This window comes from Bidens hawaiensis, unplaced genomic scaffold (assembly GCF_021521415.1).
Source record: "Bidens hawaiensis isolate Kalapana, Puna unplaced genomic scaffold, B.hawaiensis_p1.1 tig00020534_1, whole genome shotgun sequence".
NCBI classification, from domain to species: domain Eukaryota; kingdom Viridiplantae; phylum Streptophyta; class Magnoliopsida; order Asterales; family Asteraceae; genus Bidens; species Bidens hawaiensis.
In genome coordinates, this window is record NW_027493143.1 from 255,320 (window position 1) to 270,451 (window position 15,132).

The 15,132-nt window shown below is 35.7% G+C and overlaps 1 protein-coding gene and 1 pseudogene across 2 annotated transcripts; one reads left to right on the forward strand and one right to left on the reverse strand.

Annotated features, from left to right (window-relative positions):
- The first annotated feature begins 2,837 nt into the window (after nt 1-2,837).
- Nucleotides 2,838-8,750, forward strand: LOC143561090 (exocyst complex component EXO70A1-like). Its single transcript, XM_077049234.1, has 12 exons — nt 2,838-3,014; nt 3,852-3,947; nt 4,032-4,237; nt 4,317-4,550; nt 5,293-5,431; nt 5,521-5,733; nt 6,306-6,511; nt 6,603-6,803; nt 6,889-6,988; nt 7,625-7,737; nt 7,835-7,981; nt 8,506-8,750. Exons 1-12 carry the CDS (start codon nt 2,838-2,840, stop codon nt 8,621-8,623), a joined length of 1,950 nt encoding a protein of 649 aa, XP_076905349.1. The 3' UTR covers nt 8,624-8,750.
- Nucleotides 8,751-9,302: 552 nt separating this feature from the next.
- On the reverse strand, nt 9,303-12,710 carry LOC143561091 (guanine nucleotide-binding protein-like NSN1; annotated as a pseudogene). The gene is made up of 9 exons (XR_013140234.1): nt 12,668-12,710; nt 12,346-12,590; nt 11,297-11,423; nt 11,032-11,196; nt 10,733-10,950; nt 10,383-10,647; nt 10,129-10,308; nt 9,838-10,052; nt 9,303-9,756 (listed from the first exon to the last, which is right to left on the reverse strand). The product of XR_013140234.1 is annotated as a guanine nucleotide-binding protein-like NSN1 (transcript).
- Nucleotides 12,711-15,132: the final 2,422 nt, after the last annotated feature.

Here is a 15,132-nt window from a genome sequence, read left to right on the forward strand (position 1 = left end):
GATCCACCGCATCCAAATGATCCTTTAGGCAAATACACATCTTTAAGGACTCGGGAGTGAGTTTGGTTCTTCGCATCGATAATATCCCTCCACTAAGTGAAAAAACCGATTCCGAAGCAACCGTTGAAGCTTGGACGCTTAGCAAGTCACGAGACATGGCGGAAAGAATAGGAAATTCGTTTTGCTTTCCTTTCCACCATGCCAAAATGTCAAGGTTGCGAACGTCCTCGACCGTTGCACCTTCTACATAGTTTGCTCCACTATATCGGCCAAGTTCACTAGTTGGTGTGTTACCCCTTTGCCGCTTAGCCGCCGACTCACGAACCGCATTCATCATGTTTATAAGCTTGTCTTTGCATGGCTTACTTGATGTTGCTTGCCTCACAAAAGTCGACTTTGAGCTTGGACCATATATTTTGAAGTAATGGTCATAGATTTCTTGAAGGGATTTGTTGAAAGAATCCTTTGCTTCCGTCAACGCTATCGGATCGATCTCGTGCGCACCCATGTTGTCATATATTTCCTCGATCAACGCCTCAACCCCGACAACATTTATGTAGGGGTTTAAAGCGGCGGCACAAGTAAACACGGGTGGTATTCCTTCAAAATATTTTAGGAACTTCTTCTTCATTGGGTCAACAATGTGCTCGAAAAGGTCATTTTTGTTTTCAAAGTCTTTGAAATTCAAAGAGATGTTGTATAATTCTTGCAAACCCAACAACTAGTAGGATAGTAAACCCCCGACAATTTAGTTGTTGCGGTTTTAAAAACATCAAGATACTCCAAGAAGTAACCGATCTTATCCCAAGCACCGTTTGGAAACATATCGGCTTCGCAACGATCCACAAGCGTTCTATGAAACGCTTGTATAGTTTGTTTTTGGGAAAAAACTCAAGCGAGCATATTACAAGTCGAGTTCTAACGGGTTGGAACGTCCCAGTTCGGCCCCAAATATTTTCTATCCACCAACTTGCAATAGTTTTTGTATTCAAGATGTCTTCTTTTTCCACTTTTGAAAATATCTTGTAACATCAACCTAAATAATCTCAAACCGCCCTCCATGGTTTCGTTGTCAAGACCATCTTGAACAACCAAATTGATAACATGGGCAACACATCGAGTATGAAAAAACTTTCCGTAGCAAAGTGGTGTATATTTTATATATAACTTGTCTACCGCTTTTGTATTGTTAGATGCGTTATCAAACGACATTGAAAATTTTTTTTTCCTCAAGTTAAAAGTGGTTATTACCTCATCAAATTCAAACAATTTTTCGGCGGTATGTGGAAACGGAAAGTTTTCAAATGCGATGGTGCGTTTCATCATTTGCCAAGATACCGGATCGATCCAATGCGCGGTCACACAAAGGTACGATTATGGTAACCCATGGGGTGCCGACCAAATATCGCTAATTAAGTTGACACCCGTTTGTAAAGTGTCAAAAAAAATCAATCAAATCTTTTTTGGCACATTCCCACAACTTTAGACAATGACGTCGAAGAGTGGTACGACTTACATGGGTGTAGCGAGGTTGAAGAGTCTCTCTAATCAAGGTCGTCAATTGAGGGTTGTCGAAGTGGTTAAACGGCAAACCTTGTTGAATCACGAACTTCGCCATCCTATCATGAACCGCTTTCACGTTGTAACGAAATATTGCCCCATCTTTACCTAATTCGGCTTGGACCGTGGCGGGAACTTCTTTCAACGCCTTGCAAAATTTCTTCTCGATGTGCTTCTTTAAAGTAGAGTTTGAATCATGCTTTAAATAAGTGCCACACAATTTGCAACGAGCCTTAATGTCTCCATTAAGCAACTCAACCAAATCCCAATTCCGCCATACTTCTTTGTTGCGGTTATGAGGGAGGATCTTTGCAACTCCGACGTCATCTTCGGCACGAACCGGGTCAATAAAAACGGAGTCGGTAGCCGCCGCCTTTCTTTTGCCCTTGTTTTGGCTTGCCATAACAACTAGTTATCGAGTGGTGGTGGAATAGAAGTGAAAAAAATTGGAGTGTAAAGTGTAAACCGATAAGTTTTCTTGATGTTTTTGAGCTAGAGTGGTAAAACAAGTGATCATCCAACCCTTTATATAGTTGTCTAGCTCAAAAACCGGTTCCATCGTTCCAACGGCTATATTACCGACGGAACCGGTTACAACGGCTTTTTTTAGGAAAAAGCCCGGCGGAACCGGTTATTTCGGGTAGGAACCGAAATCGGGTTGGAACCGGTTCCGGGTAGGAACCGATTTTTTGTCAAATACATGGGTCCGGGTAAGGTTATCCGGGTATTATAATACCCTAACCGGGTATGGGGTATACCGGGTACGAACCGGAACCGGAACCGGTTCCGGGTCGGTTCCACCGGTTCGGGTCCGGAACCGGTTTTTTTGTGCACGTCTATTGGTCCATTTAGAGAATTTTTTATATCTTCAATTGGTCCATTTAAAGAATTTTTCCTTTTAAACTTGACTCAAATCATAACTTTTAACAAAACAATCTCTAATAGTCCAAAGCACACTTACACTTCCAAAAATAGTTTTATCTGCTTTAAAATCTTAACCAAACTCATAGATTTGTAATAGTAACGGTTTAAAAGAAGGGTACCAGTAACCATTTTTGGCCAATCTCAATAGACCCACACAAATTAATATCCATAAACCCCAATCTATACGTATAAAATTGGTATATACATACATACATACATACACAAACACACCCTGTCAACCAATAATTGTCAACTAACCTTCAATTCAACAACGATCCCCTTGTAAAACCTCATCATCATCATCATCATCATCATCATCATCATCAATCAATTACTTGTTCACAAGCAAAAGCATGGGGGTTCAAGTTCAAATTCGCACAGCAGCAGCAACGGATACTCTGAGCGAGAAAGCCGCGAAGATGCGAGAGTCACTGCAGCAGAGTCAATCCATCACCGATAACATGGTCTCCATTTTAGGTTCCTTTGACCACCGTCTCTCTGCACTTGAAACCGCCATGCGTCCCACTCAGGTTGAAGATCTATCTCACCTTCTTATTGTTAATTAATCAATTCAAGTTATTTGTCTTCCAATTTAATTAGGGCACCGATCTAATTGATTGTTAATTGAGTTATAGTAGATCAATCTATGCTTAATTTCATAGATATATGTTTAGAACGGTGGATTTTGTATTGCAGTAATTTAGGGCTTTTTTGATTTTTTTTTGGTAATTTTCTATTTTTAGATATGCCTCTAAATGTAGCACTAATCATTTGGTCCTTAAGGTTCCTTGATTTGTTATAGTGAAGGATATTTTTGTCATTTTACTCACGATTCGATGCTTCAATTGTATGAGTTTTGGGCCAAAAAATGCAATTATAATGTCATTTGAGTGTATTATAGGCATGGATTAGGTTGCACCTGCGATAATTACATAGTGAAGGGTATTTTAGTCATTTTACTAACGATTCCATGCTTCAATTGTACGAATTTTGGACAAATAATGCAAGTATAATGTTGTTTGAGTATATTATAGGCATAGATTAAGACGCGTGTGATAATTACGTAGTGAAGGGTATTTTAGTCATTTTACTAACGAATCGATGTTTCAATTGTACGAGTTTTGGGCCAAAAAATGCAATTATAATGTCGTTTGAGTATATTATAGGCATGGATTAGGACGCATGCATAATTACATAGTGAAGGGTACATTATTGTTTGGCTAATGATTTGGTTCTCAAGGTTACTTGATTTTTCACGGTGAAGGGTATTTAGTCATTCGACTAATGATTCGATGCTTTGGTTGTACAAATTTTGGACCAGAAAATGCAATTATAATGTAATTTGACTATGTTATGTTGTCTTTTAGATTAGGACACATGCGATACGCAGAGCTCACGAGAACATCGATAGGACGTTGAAGGCTGCTGATGTCATATTGGACCGGTTTGATCTTTCTCGTGAGGTTGGTTCTTATTTCTGTTTGTTCTTAATGTTATGTGTTGTATTATTGTTAGTTGATTGAGTATTTATGTTTTGAAATATTTAGGCGGAGGCTAAAATTCTCAAAGGGCCACATGAGGATCTTGAGAGTTATCTTGAAGCTATTGAACAATTAAGAAGCAATATTGTGTTTTTTACAAATAATAAAAGCTTTAAAAGTAGTGATGGAGTTATCAGTCATGCAAGTAACTTACTTTCTAAGGCTATATCAAAGCTTGAACAAGAATTTAAACAACTCCTATCATCATACAGGTTCTTTAAATCAATTTAACCCTTTCTAATATTTGTTTCAACTAACTCATTTACTTATAATATGGCCTTTCACATTCAGCAAAGCGGTTGAACCTGATCGGTTATATGAATGCTTACCGAGTTCGCTGAGACCGTCTTCTGGATCACCTGATTCAAAGAATCCTTCTAATAATCACGCGGGTCATATTACTGCTGAAAATGCTGTTTTTGCTCCATTAATTCTGATACCACCGCGGGTCCTACCGTTGCTTCATGATCTAGCCCAGCATATGGTCCAAGCTGGTCATATACAGCAGTGCCTTGTGATTTACAGGTAAATAACTACTTTTTTTTTCTATAGTTTGTGAAAAGTTACTACTAGAGTTTACTTATGATTGGGTCTGTTTGGGCTGTGTTTGTATCTCAGATACTAGTAAACCTAAATAACTGGCCCAAACCACTAATCGATGGTAACCGGAAATTATGTTTTAGTTTCGGTTATACCTTGTTCCAAACCGAACCGCACCGAAACTAACCACACCAAACCCGCACTGAGCATGGGAACTGAACCACTCCAAAACCAAACAGAACAAAAATGAACCGAACCTGGGAAGCGCGAACCACACTAAACTTGTTTGAATGGTTATTGGATTTATGGTCCAAATTCATTATATTGGGCCAAAAACTTTAGACCCAAATTCATGAATAAGTGTGAAACAAATTTTTAGGCCAATAGTTTTAAGGCACAAATTCATTATTTTGGACCAACTTTTTTCAGGTCAACAAATTTCAAGCACAAATGTAAAACCAAAAACTGACCCATGACCGAACCCGTACATAAAACCGAAAACCAAAAAACCAAACTTTTGATTTTGGTTCGGTTTGAACCCTAAATTGACCCAAACGGCCAAACAGAACATAGGTTTTGAGTATTAGAATTGCAGTAGATAGATCGTTTCAACCTGCAAAGTGTGCAAGGGTACATGTTTATTATTAAGTACATGTAACTGATTCAAATAATTAAGCAAACGTATATAAACAAATGAAGTATAAGTGGTCTTTTCATTTTTGATTAGGGATACGCGTTCTGTAGTCTTAGAAGAAACCCTTCAGAAACTGGGAGTTGAAAAACTTAGCAAAGATGATGTCCAAAAGATGCAGTGGGAGGTTTTGGAACTCAAAATCGGGACGTGGATTCATTTCATGCGTATTGCTGTAAGTTTATTAATTAGAAAGTTACAAAATATAAATAAATAAATATTGCAACATGCACTTGGTTATATCTAATCTTATGTTAAAAACAGGTGAAATTAATATTTACCGCAGAAAGAAAAGTTTGTGATCAAATGTTTGATGGCACTGAATCACTTAAAGATCAGTGTTTTGCTGAAGTGACAGCTGGCAGTGTCGCCATGCTTCTTAGTTTTGGGGATGCAATTGCCAAAAGCAAGAGATCACCAGAGAAATTATTTGTGCTTTTGGACATGTATGAGAACATGCGTGAGCTTCACACCGAGGTATGATTATATTCTTACCATCGTTTAGTTAAATGGGTTCGGCCAGTTTTGGGTCGGATCCGTTTAGCTAAACGGGTCATGTACGTATCAACCCAAATTTATCTTTGTTTTATTTGTTTTAAATGTGTTTTATGTTGTAAGTTATATTAATTGGGTAATATACGCCAAAATTTTAAACTTAAAAGAGAAATATGATGCAAGATTTATAATTATAATATTATTGGTTATATACATTTGTACTTTTTGTTATATAATTGTAATTGTAATTTTAAAGTATTAGTATGCGGAAAAATGAAAATTCAAACATATTCGGGTTAAATGTGACATTTTGGTGTCAACGCACAAATATTCATGTTGTGTTGGGGTACAAATGTCTGAGTGTCTGACTTGTGTTGCGTTGGACCTGCAAACACACCCCGTTTGGCGCACAAGCTGTGATTGACCTGATTCCATTAGTTAGTAGGGTATATCAGTGGGGTCCCATGAGTTTACGAAGTAAGAGGCTCTCATAGTTGCAAAGATAACTGTATAATTAATGGTCTGGTTAGTGCTTACACGTTGAATGGTTGCAGATTGAATCACTTTTTAGAGGCAAAGCATGCAAAGAAATTAGAGAATCAGCTCTAGGTTTGACCAAAAGACTTGCTCAAACAGCTCAAGACACATTTGGGGACTTTGAGGAAGCTGTTGAAAAAGATGCAACAAAAACAGCCGTCTCAGATGGAACCGTTCATCCTCTCACAAGCTATGTCATCAACTATGTCAAATTTCTGTTCGAGTACGTGTCATCAAACTATGTATTGAATATTAATGTATTATGAGTTTGTAATGTCACTTATTGTTTTGACATAATCTATTTGTTGACTCAGTTACCAGACAACTCTAAAACAACTATTTCAAGAGTTTGAAAACGGGGAAGACTCGAATTCACAGCTAGCATCCGTAACAATGCGGATTATGCAGGCGCTTCAAATCAATTTAGAAGGAAAGTCAAAACAGTATAAAGATCCTGCTTTGACCAACTTGTTTCTCATGAATAATATTCACTATATGGTCAGATCCGTACGCAGGTTCGATATTTTCAATATAATGGTTATTTTACTTTTTATTTATTTCTATTTATTTATTATTATTTTTTAAAAAAAATTGGTGTAGGTCGGAAGCAAAGGATTTGTTGGGGGACGACTGGGTGCAACGACACCGAAGGGTTGTTCAACAACATGCTAATCAATACAAGAGGATAGCTTGGGCAAAGGTAGATTATTTCAAACAATAAAATTAGGCCTGTAAACATACCTCACATTTAGTGAACATCGTGAACCATTTGGTGGGAAGTTTGTTTATGTTCGTTTATTTAATAAACGAACGATCACAAACAAAAACTTTTGTTCATTTAGTTAAACGAACGGACATGAACACATGCCCCATTTGTTCATTTATGTTTGTTAGTTTACATATGTTTAAGTTCGTTCATTTACATTCGTTTCTAATTAAAATTTTTGGCCCATTACAACTTAGTATAGTTTTAATAACTTTTTAGGCCCAATACATTGTTTTTCACATTACTTTTACTAGTTTTTAGCTAAGTTATATATGTTCGTTCGTTCGTTCGTTCGTTCATGTTCAGTTATGTTAGTTTGTGAACCATCCGTTTATACTGTTAACGAATGAACATCTTCTTTTTCTTAACGAATGAACACGAACCAGAAAACCCTGTTCGCTTAATTGTTCATGACATCATGTTTGATCGTGTGTTTGATTAAAGTTAAACAAACAAACACGAACATGCTCCGTTCGTGTCCATTCGGTTTATTTACAAGCCTAAATAAAATACTTTTTAATAACTATGTTATAAAGTTATATTAAAATTTTGTGTTGACTTTTTCAACAGATCCTGCAATGTCTCACAATTCAAGGGTCGACTTCATCCGGAGGCAGTGGTTCGGTTGGAGGCGGTGATGGAGGAAACAGTAGCGGAGCCTCACGAGCACTTGTAAAAGATCGGTGTGTAATTTCAAATAAATTATTTGTTTGAAAATGTTTAAATAAGGTTTTCATGAATTGATGTTAATTAAAATATATTGAAATATGGCGGTTTTAGGTTGAAAATCTTCAATAGTCAGTTTGAGGAGCTTCATCAAAGACAATCTCAGTGGACCGTTCCTGACACCGAGCTAAGAGAGTCTTTAACGCTTGCGGTTGCTGAAGTCTTGTTGCCTGCTTACAGATCCTTTATCAAACGTTTCGGGTAATACTATATAAAAAAATTTATAACCATATTTCATAGGGCTGCTAAACGAGTCTGTGTTTGCAGGTTGTCAGGTCAAACCCTAACACAATTCCCCACATATGAACCCAAACACAACATATTTGCTAGGGTTTACACGAATACAACCTGTTTAACCCAAAAAAGAATTTAATTATTTTTCTTTTTCTTTTTGCAAACTAATACTTTAAAATTCTAAATATACATATTATTTTTTGTTTTCTAAATCAATTGTGTTTGAGATATGCCAATTTATTTTTAAAATTTTGGCATAAGAACGCCAAACAGTTTAACACAAACAGTTTAACCCGTGATCCTATTGTGTTCGACACGAACACAACCTGTTTAGCTAAACATGTTCGCGGGTTCAACGTGAAACTGACCCTACCCTGTTTAGACTAAATCCATTCCTGTGAATTTCATGTCGTATCAGAAATTCACACCCTTAATATTTCACGCATTTGCTAATTTTATAAAATTATATACATTTTTTTTTACTTTTGCAGGGCACTTGTTGAGAATGGGAAGAATCCTCATAAATACATCAGGTATACAGCGGAGGATCTTGACCGCATGCTTGGTGAGTTTTTTGAGGGTAAAACTTTGAATGAAGCAAGACGGTGAAGTTGAATTACTGTTTTGCCCTTTGTGGTAGTGAATGATACGAGAGCATATATTTGGGTATGGATTAATTTTTATTAGTTGATGTTATTACTGTTGTTGAACTAATCTTTTGTAATTGTGTATAGATTTTAGGGGACAAGTTACATTCCTAGTGTTTTAATATTTTTCATTGTAATATTTAGATCTGTTTTGTTTTGTTTTTTCCTTCTTCCTTGGTTCAATTTTAGCTTCATCAATTTTTAATCGTCACTCGCGGGTGCACTAAATTTGGTTTGATAGCTTCCATTTGGTTTTTTCACTAATCATGCTTAATTAACTTACAAAACTAACATTTTAGGTCAGCCAAAATGGTCATTTCGGGTTAAAATCTGATTTAATAACTATGTATAATTAATCATTTTTCAAAACAGGGGTTGCAAAATGCAAAGTGCAGTCGTCCGTTTATCATAAGGGCGCAAAAAGTAATTAATTTTTTTTTGTCTTGATGAACTAAATCAAAATTCATGTTTATGTGGTTCGTTTATTACAATTTCTTTTTTCTAAGGTGACAGCTAAGGGTTCCAATCTTACTATGAACAAATGATATACTGTCTTGGTATGTCGTTAAAAAAGAAAAGAAGAAAAAAAAAGATCATGCACAAAACACCGTCAGATCATGCACTCAACGGTTTAGATCATAATTAACATGAATCTGAAACCTTTATACTAAACAGTAGAGAACATATCAGAACATACAAATATAATTTATAAATATAATCTGGTCCAAACAACGGTCAACGTCCAAAATTCAAGCAATTTTAGTCCAAAATTATCACATCGCTAGGCAGCCCCGGCTTGCTTAGTTTTTCACCATTATCAGAAGACTCAATCTTCTTGTCATCATCTTCTTCTTCATCTTTACCATCATCATCCACTGGATCAGATCCGTTCTTCACATAATCAACCTTAAAATCATAATCATTTGATTCATCTTCTTCCATTGCAGTAGACTTGCTGGTTTTCCCCTTTTTCTTTTGCTTGTCGGTAACAGCACCTTCATCAGCTTCAGGTTTATCATTTTGTGTTTCTGCTGTGTTTTCACCTTCCGCCATTACTTCATCTTTAATGTCATCTTCCACTGGAGTTATATCATCCTACAAAAAGCAAAAATATATATAAGTAAAAAAATATATATGGAGTGGCAATTTGATATATTTGCCCAAATTTATACAAACCTTTAGCATTGACTGGTCAAAAGCAAGAGGCGCACTTGGTGGAATCTCAACAGGAGTAAACTCGTTCACCGATTTAAGACCGCCAATATATGACGATTCAGTTGCATATATTTCATCCACGTTCAACTCCTTTCCTAATTCTGAAACAATTTTCGCCTCCTCCATTGTCTCACCTCCATTCCTAGTTGGAGGCATTGTATAATATTCAATTTTACCTGCAAAAATAAACATCTTTAATTCTAATAATCAAGCAGTGGTCTCCTCGTCTTTCACCAGTTTGGTAATACAAACCTTCATTCCAATCATGCAAGATGATTCTTGCAACGGCTTCATTATCTGCAACGCCACCCTTTTTAAGCTTACCTCTAACATGAGCTACCTTTGAAAGAAAGTCGTCAACTGATGTAAAAGTAGGAATCTTGTACAAGGTTACCAAGGTCTCTGCTGGACATAATTTAAGGATTTCCTTCACTGCAAATAAGAAAACTTGGGTTATGTTTTATTTCAAACGGATCAAATAAAGATAAATCACTTATTCCAATTACCAGGAGAAATGGGATCCTTTAGCTTCTCAATTTTAGTGCAATTTTTAAGAGTTACAGCATCATCATTCTCTCCAAATTTAAGCATAACAACACCAGGGCAGTCTAGTAATTTAACATTCTTGTCTAACTGAACTTCTTGCATGGTTCTTGTGAGACCAGGTGTGGCCCCCACATTGACAACATGGCACCTCTTTAAGCTGTTTATCAAACTGCTTTTGCCAACATTAGGCAAGCCCACTACACCGACCGTAATCGACTTCTTAATCTGCAATAAACACCAGGGCAATCTGTAAAAATAACATTTTCAGGGGTTAACAGTATCTAACACCAAAAGTTCATTAAAAACATACCTCGTGACTTCTTGAGTAATTCTTTAACAGCTTTAACAAAGTTTCTGCTCCTAAACAGTCGCTTGTCTGCAAAAGATTGGTCGTCTTTTTAGCAGACTTTGCTGATTTCCAACCAATATTAGATTTTTGTTGTTGAGTGCTACACTTGAAAGCAACTGCTGGTAACTCCTCACGCAAATACTTTAACCACTTTTCAGCAGCTTCACGAGGAACGAGATCTAACATTCAAATTTCAAAACATGTAAGCCAACTTATGAATAAATAAACCAAATCAAAACCAGTTTTATCGCAAAGATTACCTATTTAATTGAGAAGCAACACTAGATGTTTTTTGGGGCCGGCTTTTAAGACCATCTTTTCCAAATCATGGCAACGAGTCCCAAGAGGATCCCGAGCATCAAGAACTTCCAGGATGACATCTGATGCTTCAATAACTTTCTTCAACACATTGTAAAACGGTTTTTCTGAATTGTGCCAACAAAACCAAAATAAATTTCGAAGAATGATAATTGGATATGTATTGAAGTTAAAATAGAGTATATAGATGGTTATGTATGGTTTTACCTGTAGCAGTGGAATTACCAGCTGATTTTTTCTGTCCTAATTCTTGTTCTTTTGCAGAAACCTGCTCAGCCATTTCGGTGATGTCGTCACCATCATCTTCCAATAGACCTAACTTCCTCTTTTTAGCCTGAAGTAAATAAAGTGTCATTTGAAATTTCAAGTTTTGTAGCAAAAGGTCTTATGAAAGTTGAAACAACATATACTTCTTACTAGCGGTAGAAAATGTACAGGAAGTTAAAATGATTTCCAGAATTATATAATCAGAACTGCAACATTAACATAAACTTATTAACTACAACACAACCAAATCAACCTATTCATAAGCAAATGAACTGGAATTACCACTTTTATTTACGACCTCGAAATTGCACTAGAAAGATGTTGCTCCGAACATTAACTTGTTTTAGATTAAGAATTAAAGATCTAAAAGGCCCTAACAACGCTAACAACATGAAATCTGAATGTTGTTGCTAAAAAAAATAATCATTAACTTGATAACTAAACCAAGTGAAAAATCATAAAATAACTACTAAGGCAAGTGCCACCTCATCCCTGCTAAATAACTACTCTACTATATGTAAAAATCAGTGACTTCACACTTGACATTCTAACATATGCATTATGCAAGATAACAATATTCAGCTCTTTTAATATTGCATTCCCAACAAAAATCTAACAGCCTAGAGAAGATTCTGAGTTATAAAAAGCTCAAAAACAGATCCCAGCCTCCCACAAAACCATAATCAAGTCATACAACTTAAGATAAGTTATTTGTAACATATAGTCATGTAAGACTTTAGAACTACTTAAGCCCCATGAAATACAATACAAGTCTTGTTCCCAAGTTACCATGCCATTTTTTAGACTATAACATGTAAAATAGTTCCAAATTCATATTAAATTAGCTCTAGAACATTATACATTTCAACATAAACATTCACAAATCTTACAATTAGCAACTAAACACTAGGTATTTCATCCAAACTATATAACTATCAATATGATAATAATAATAATAATAATAATAATAATGAAGAAGAAGAAATTACCCTCTCTTTACGTGCAGCCTTCTTCTGCTGAATCTCCTCAATCGCCTTGGTGCGGCGAGCCTCGAGAGCCTTAAGCTCCTGCTCCTTGAAAGGCCAGTCGTTAGGGATACCTGGATCCTTCTCAACCTTAGGTCGTCTGTGCAACCCGAGCTTCTTAGCCTCTTTGGCCTTCTTCTTATGGTGCTCCTTCACCTTCTTTATCACCTTGTGCTTCTGCTTCAATGTTACTCGCTTGCTCTTACTCTCTGCACATTCATTCATTAACAATTATTATTATTATAAGGTGTCAAATTATGTGTTGAATATGAACAAAGGTGCTTACTTTTGCTTCGTTTCGGCATGGCTGAACGGTGGTGTGCGGTTGAGTTGAGCTGAGAGGGGTTATGGAAACAGATTAGGGTTTATGAAATTGAATGGCGGCATATATGTGAAAAATACTGGTGGACGAAACCGGTTTGGTTAGCTGGTCAAAACCGGTTAAACCGAACCGGTTTTGGGTTGTTACTGGGCCAAGTTGAAAACTGGTTTACACAGTTTGGAACTGGTTTTTTGTCCATCTCTATGTGAAAATGTAAATATCTTGTGAAACTTAAATATCTTTAACTGATTAGATATTAGTTAGAAGTTTAGTTGGGCTGTCAAACAAATGAGGTCGACTCAAGCCAACTTTAGCTCGGGTTGGTAGTGAAAGGAGTTAAGTTGGTTTGACGGTTTTATATTAACGAGCTGAAATTTTGAGTCCAGGTATAATTCGTAAAAATCTCAAGTAAGCTGTTTTTTTTTTTTATCTTTTCTAATTTTGTAATAAAATATAATATTTTTGACATAAACTCAAAATTTAAGCATATTCAATATGTCAATATAAACTAAAAGAATGAGCCATCAATAGTGATGCAAAATTTGGTCTTAAACATTAAAATCGACTATCATAACTTATAAGTTATAAATATTAATTTTTTTGGCTTGGTTTATACGAGCAAACAAGCAAACAAACCTATATTGGCTTGAGCTCAACTTGTTTATAAACTCATCCGGCTCGTGATTATGATATAAAAATTAATGTTGGGCCGGACATAATCCAAGCCCAAACCATATATGGCATGTAGAAAAAGAATATACTCTTGGAACAACGTCAATAGCAATGGAATTAGTAAATTAAATACATATTAGACTATCTCTAATGTGTCTTTAGGTTAGAGGCCTTTGGAAACCCTTAGATGTCCTTACCATCGGAGGATGTTCGTTCATAGAAGCCCTTATACAAAGGTGGGACCAAAGTAAAAAACAAAATTATCTAAATGTTGTGGGTAATAAAGTAAGTGATGAGGTGAAAATTAAAGAGATTAAGAATGTTTGTAGGGTTGGAGATAAAATTAAGGTTTTTAATGATTTGTAAGAATATTAAGTGGCAGATGATGTGGCAGCTAAAGACGCCCATAGCATTGTGGATAGTATATACTTGAATGAGCATTAATTTGTTTTGTGTATCTATTGAAGGAAAAACTTAAGATACAAACAGAGACAAAAACGAGAAATGTGGGAAGGATTTAAAGATTAAAAATTTTTTAAAAAAAATCAAGATAAATAATAAAAACAAAAAAACGCAATGATAAATAAAAAAAACACAATAAATCGCAAAATATAACGTAATGTTAGGTAATATAATACAATATCAAGTTAAAGACACAATATCAAGAAAAAAATACAATCAATTGGGGTTGAGCATGCTCAGTTTGGTTAGTAGGCGAAATCGAAACCGAAGTCATTGGTTTCTTGAATATACAAAGCGTTCGATTTTTCAAGTATTTTGGTTTTGATTCGGTTATAGTCGGTTTCTTTTTCCTTCTTTTTTTTTTGTAAGAACGTATTAGGGTACCACATATATATTGAATTTATGAAACAAAAATAGGCGCGTGTTACGTGGAACCATACGATACAAAGTTGATAGAGTAGTAGAGTTTAAAATTCAACAAATTAAGTTCTTAATAAAAAACACTAAAAGGTTAGTTTCAATCTTCATTCATCTTATTATTCATCTTCAAAGTTTAGTCTTGATCTTCATCACCATCAATCGGCTCGGTTTGGTTTTTTAAAATGGATACCTGAACCGAAAATTCATTTTTTCGAAAAAAAACAAAAAATTAACCGTCGGTTAATGCTTCGATTCGGTTTTTTCGGTTTCAGTTCGGTTTTCTGCTCACCCCTACAATCAAGGACGAAAATAATCAAAAAACACAATGATAATTAACAAAGATACAATGATCTTTTTTGCTTAACATTGTTTTTATAGAACGAGGAAGACGGGTGAAACATTTTCTTTTTTTTTTTTACTTTTTTTATTATTTTTATTTTGGTTATTATTTTTTTAGCTTTTTATTTCCACAATCTTTATCATCATTCTCATTTTTGTCCTCCTTTTTAGAATAATTTTGACCCTTAAAATTTGATCCTAAAATCTTACTCGCATTCCTTAATGAAGAAACACTAATTGGCCCCGGGCAGATTACGGATAATCTGGGGGTTAAATAGATGTTTTCCACGAGGGGTTAGGTCCGGCAAAGATGGTTCTTCTGATGACCTGCAAAACAGACACCGTGAGCTCGTCACTGAGAAGGGGGGGTACCTCCTTGTGACCACCCTCCAGCGTGAGAATCAGACTAGATTGCTCTTGAATATAAGTGTATATTAAGAGATTGCTAGAGAAGATAAGATAATGAGATATCAGATAATGTAAGATAATGTGTCCATACCATTCCAAGGTGTTGGAGTATTTATAGCCGAAGGTAG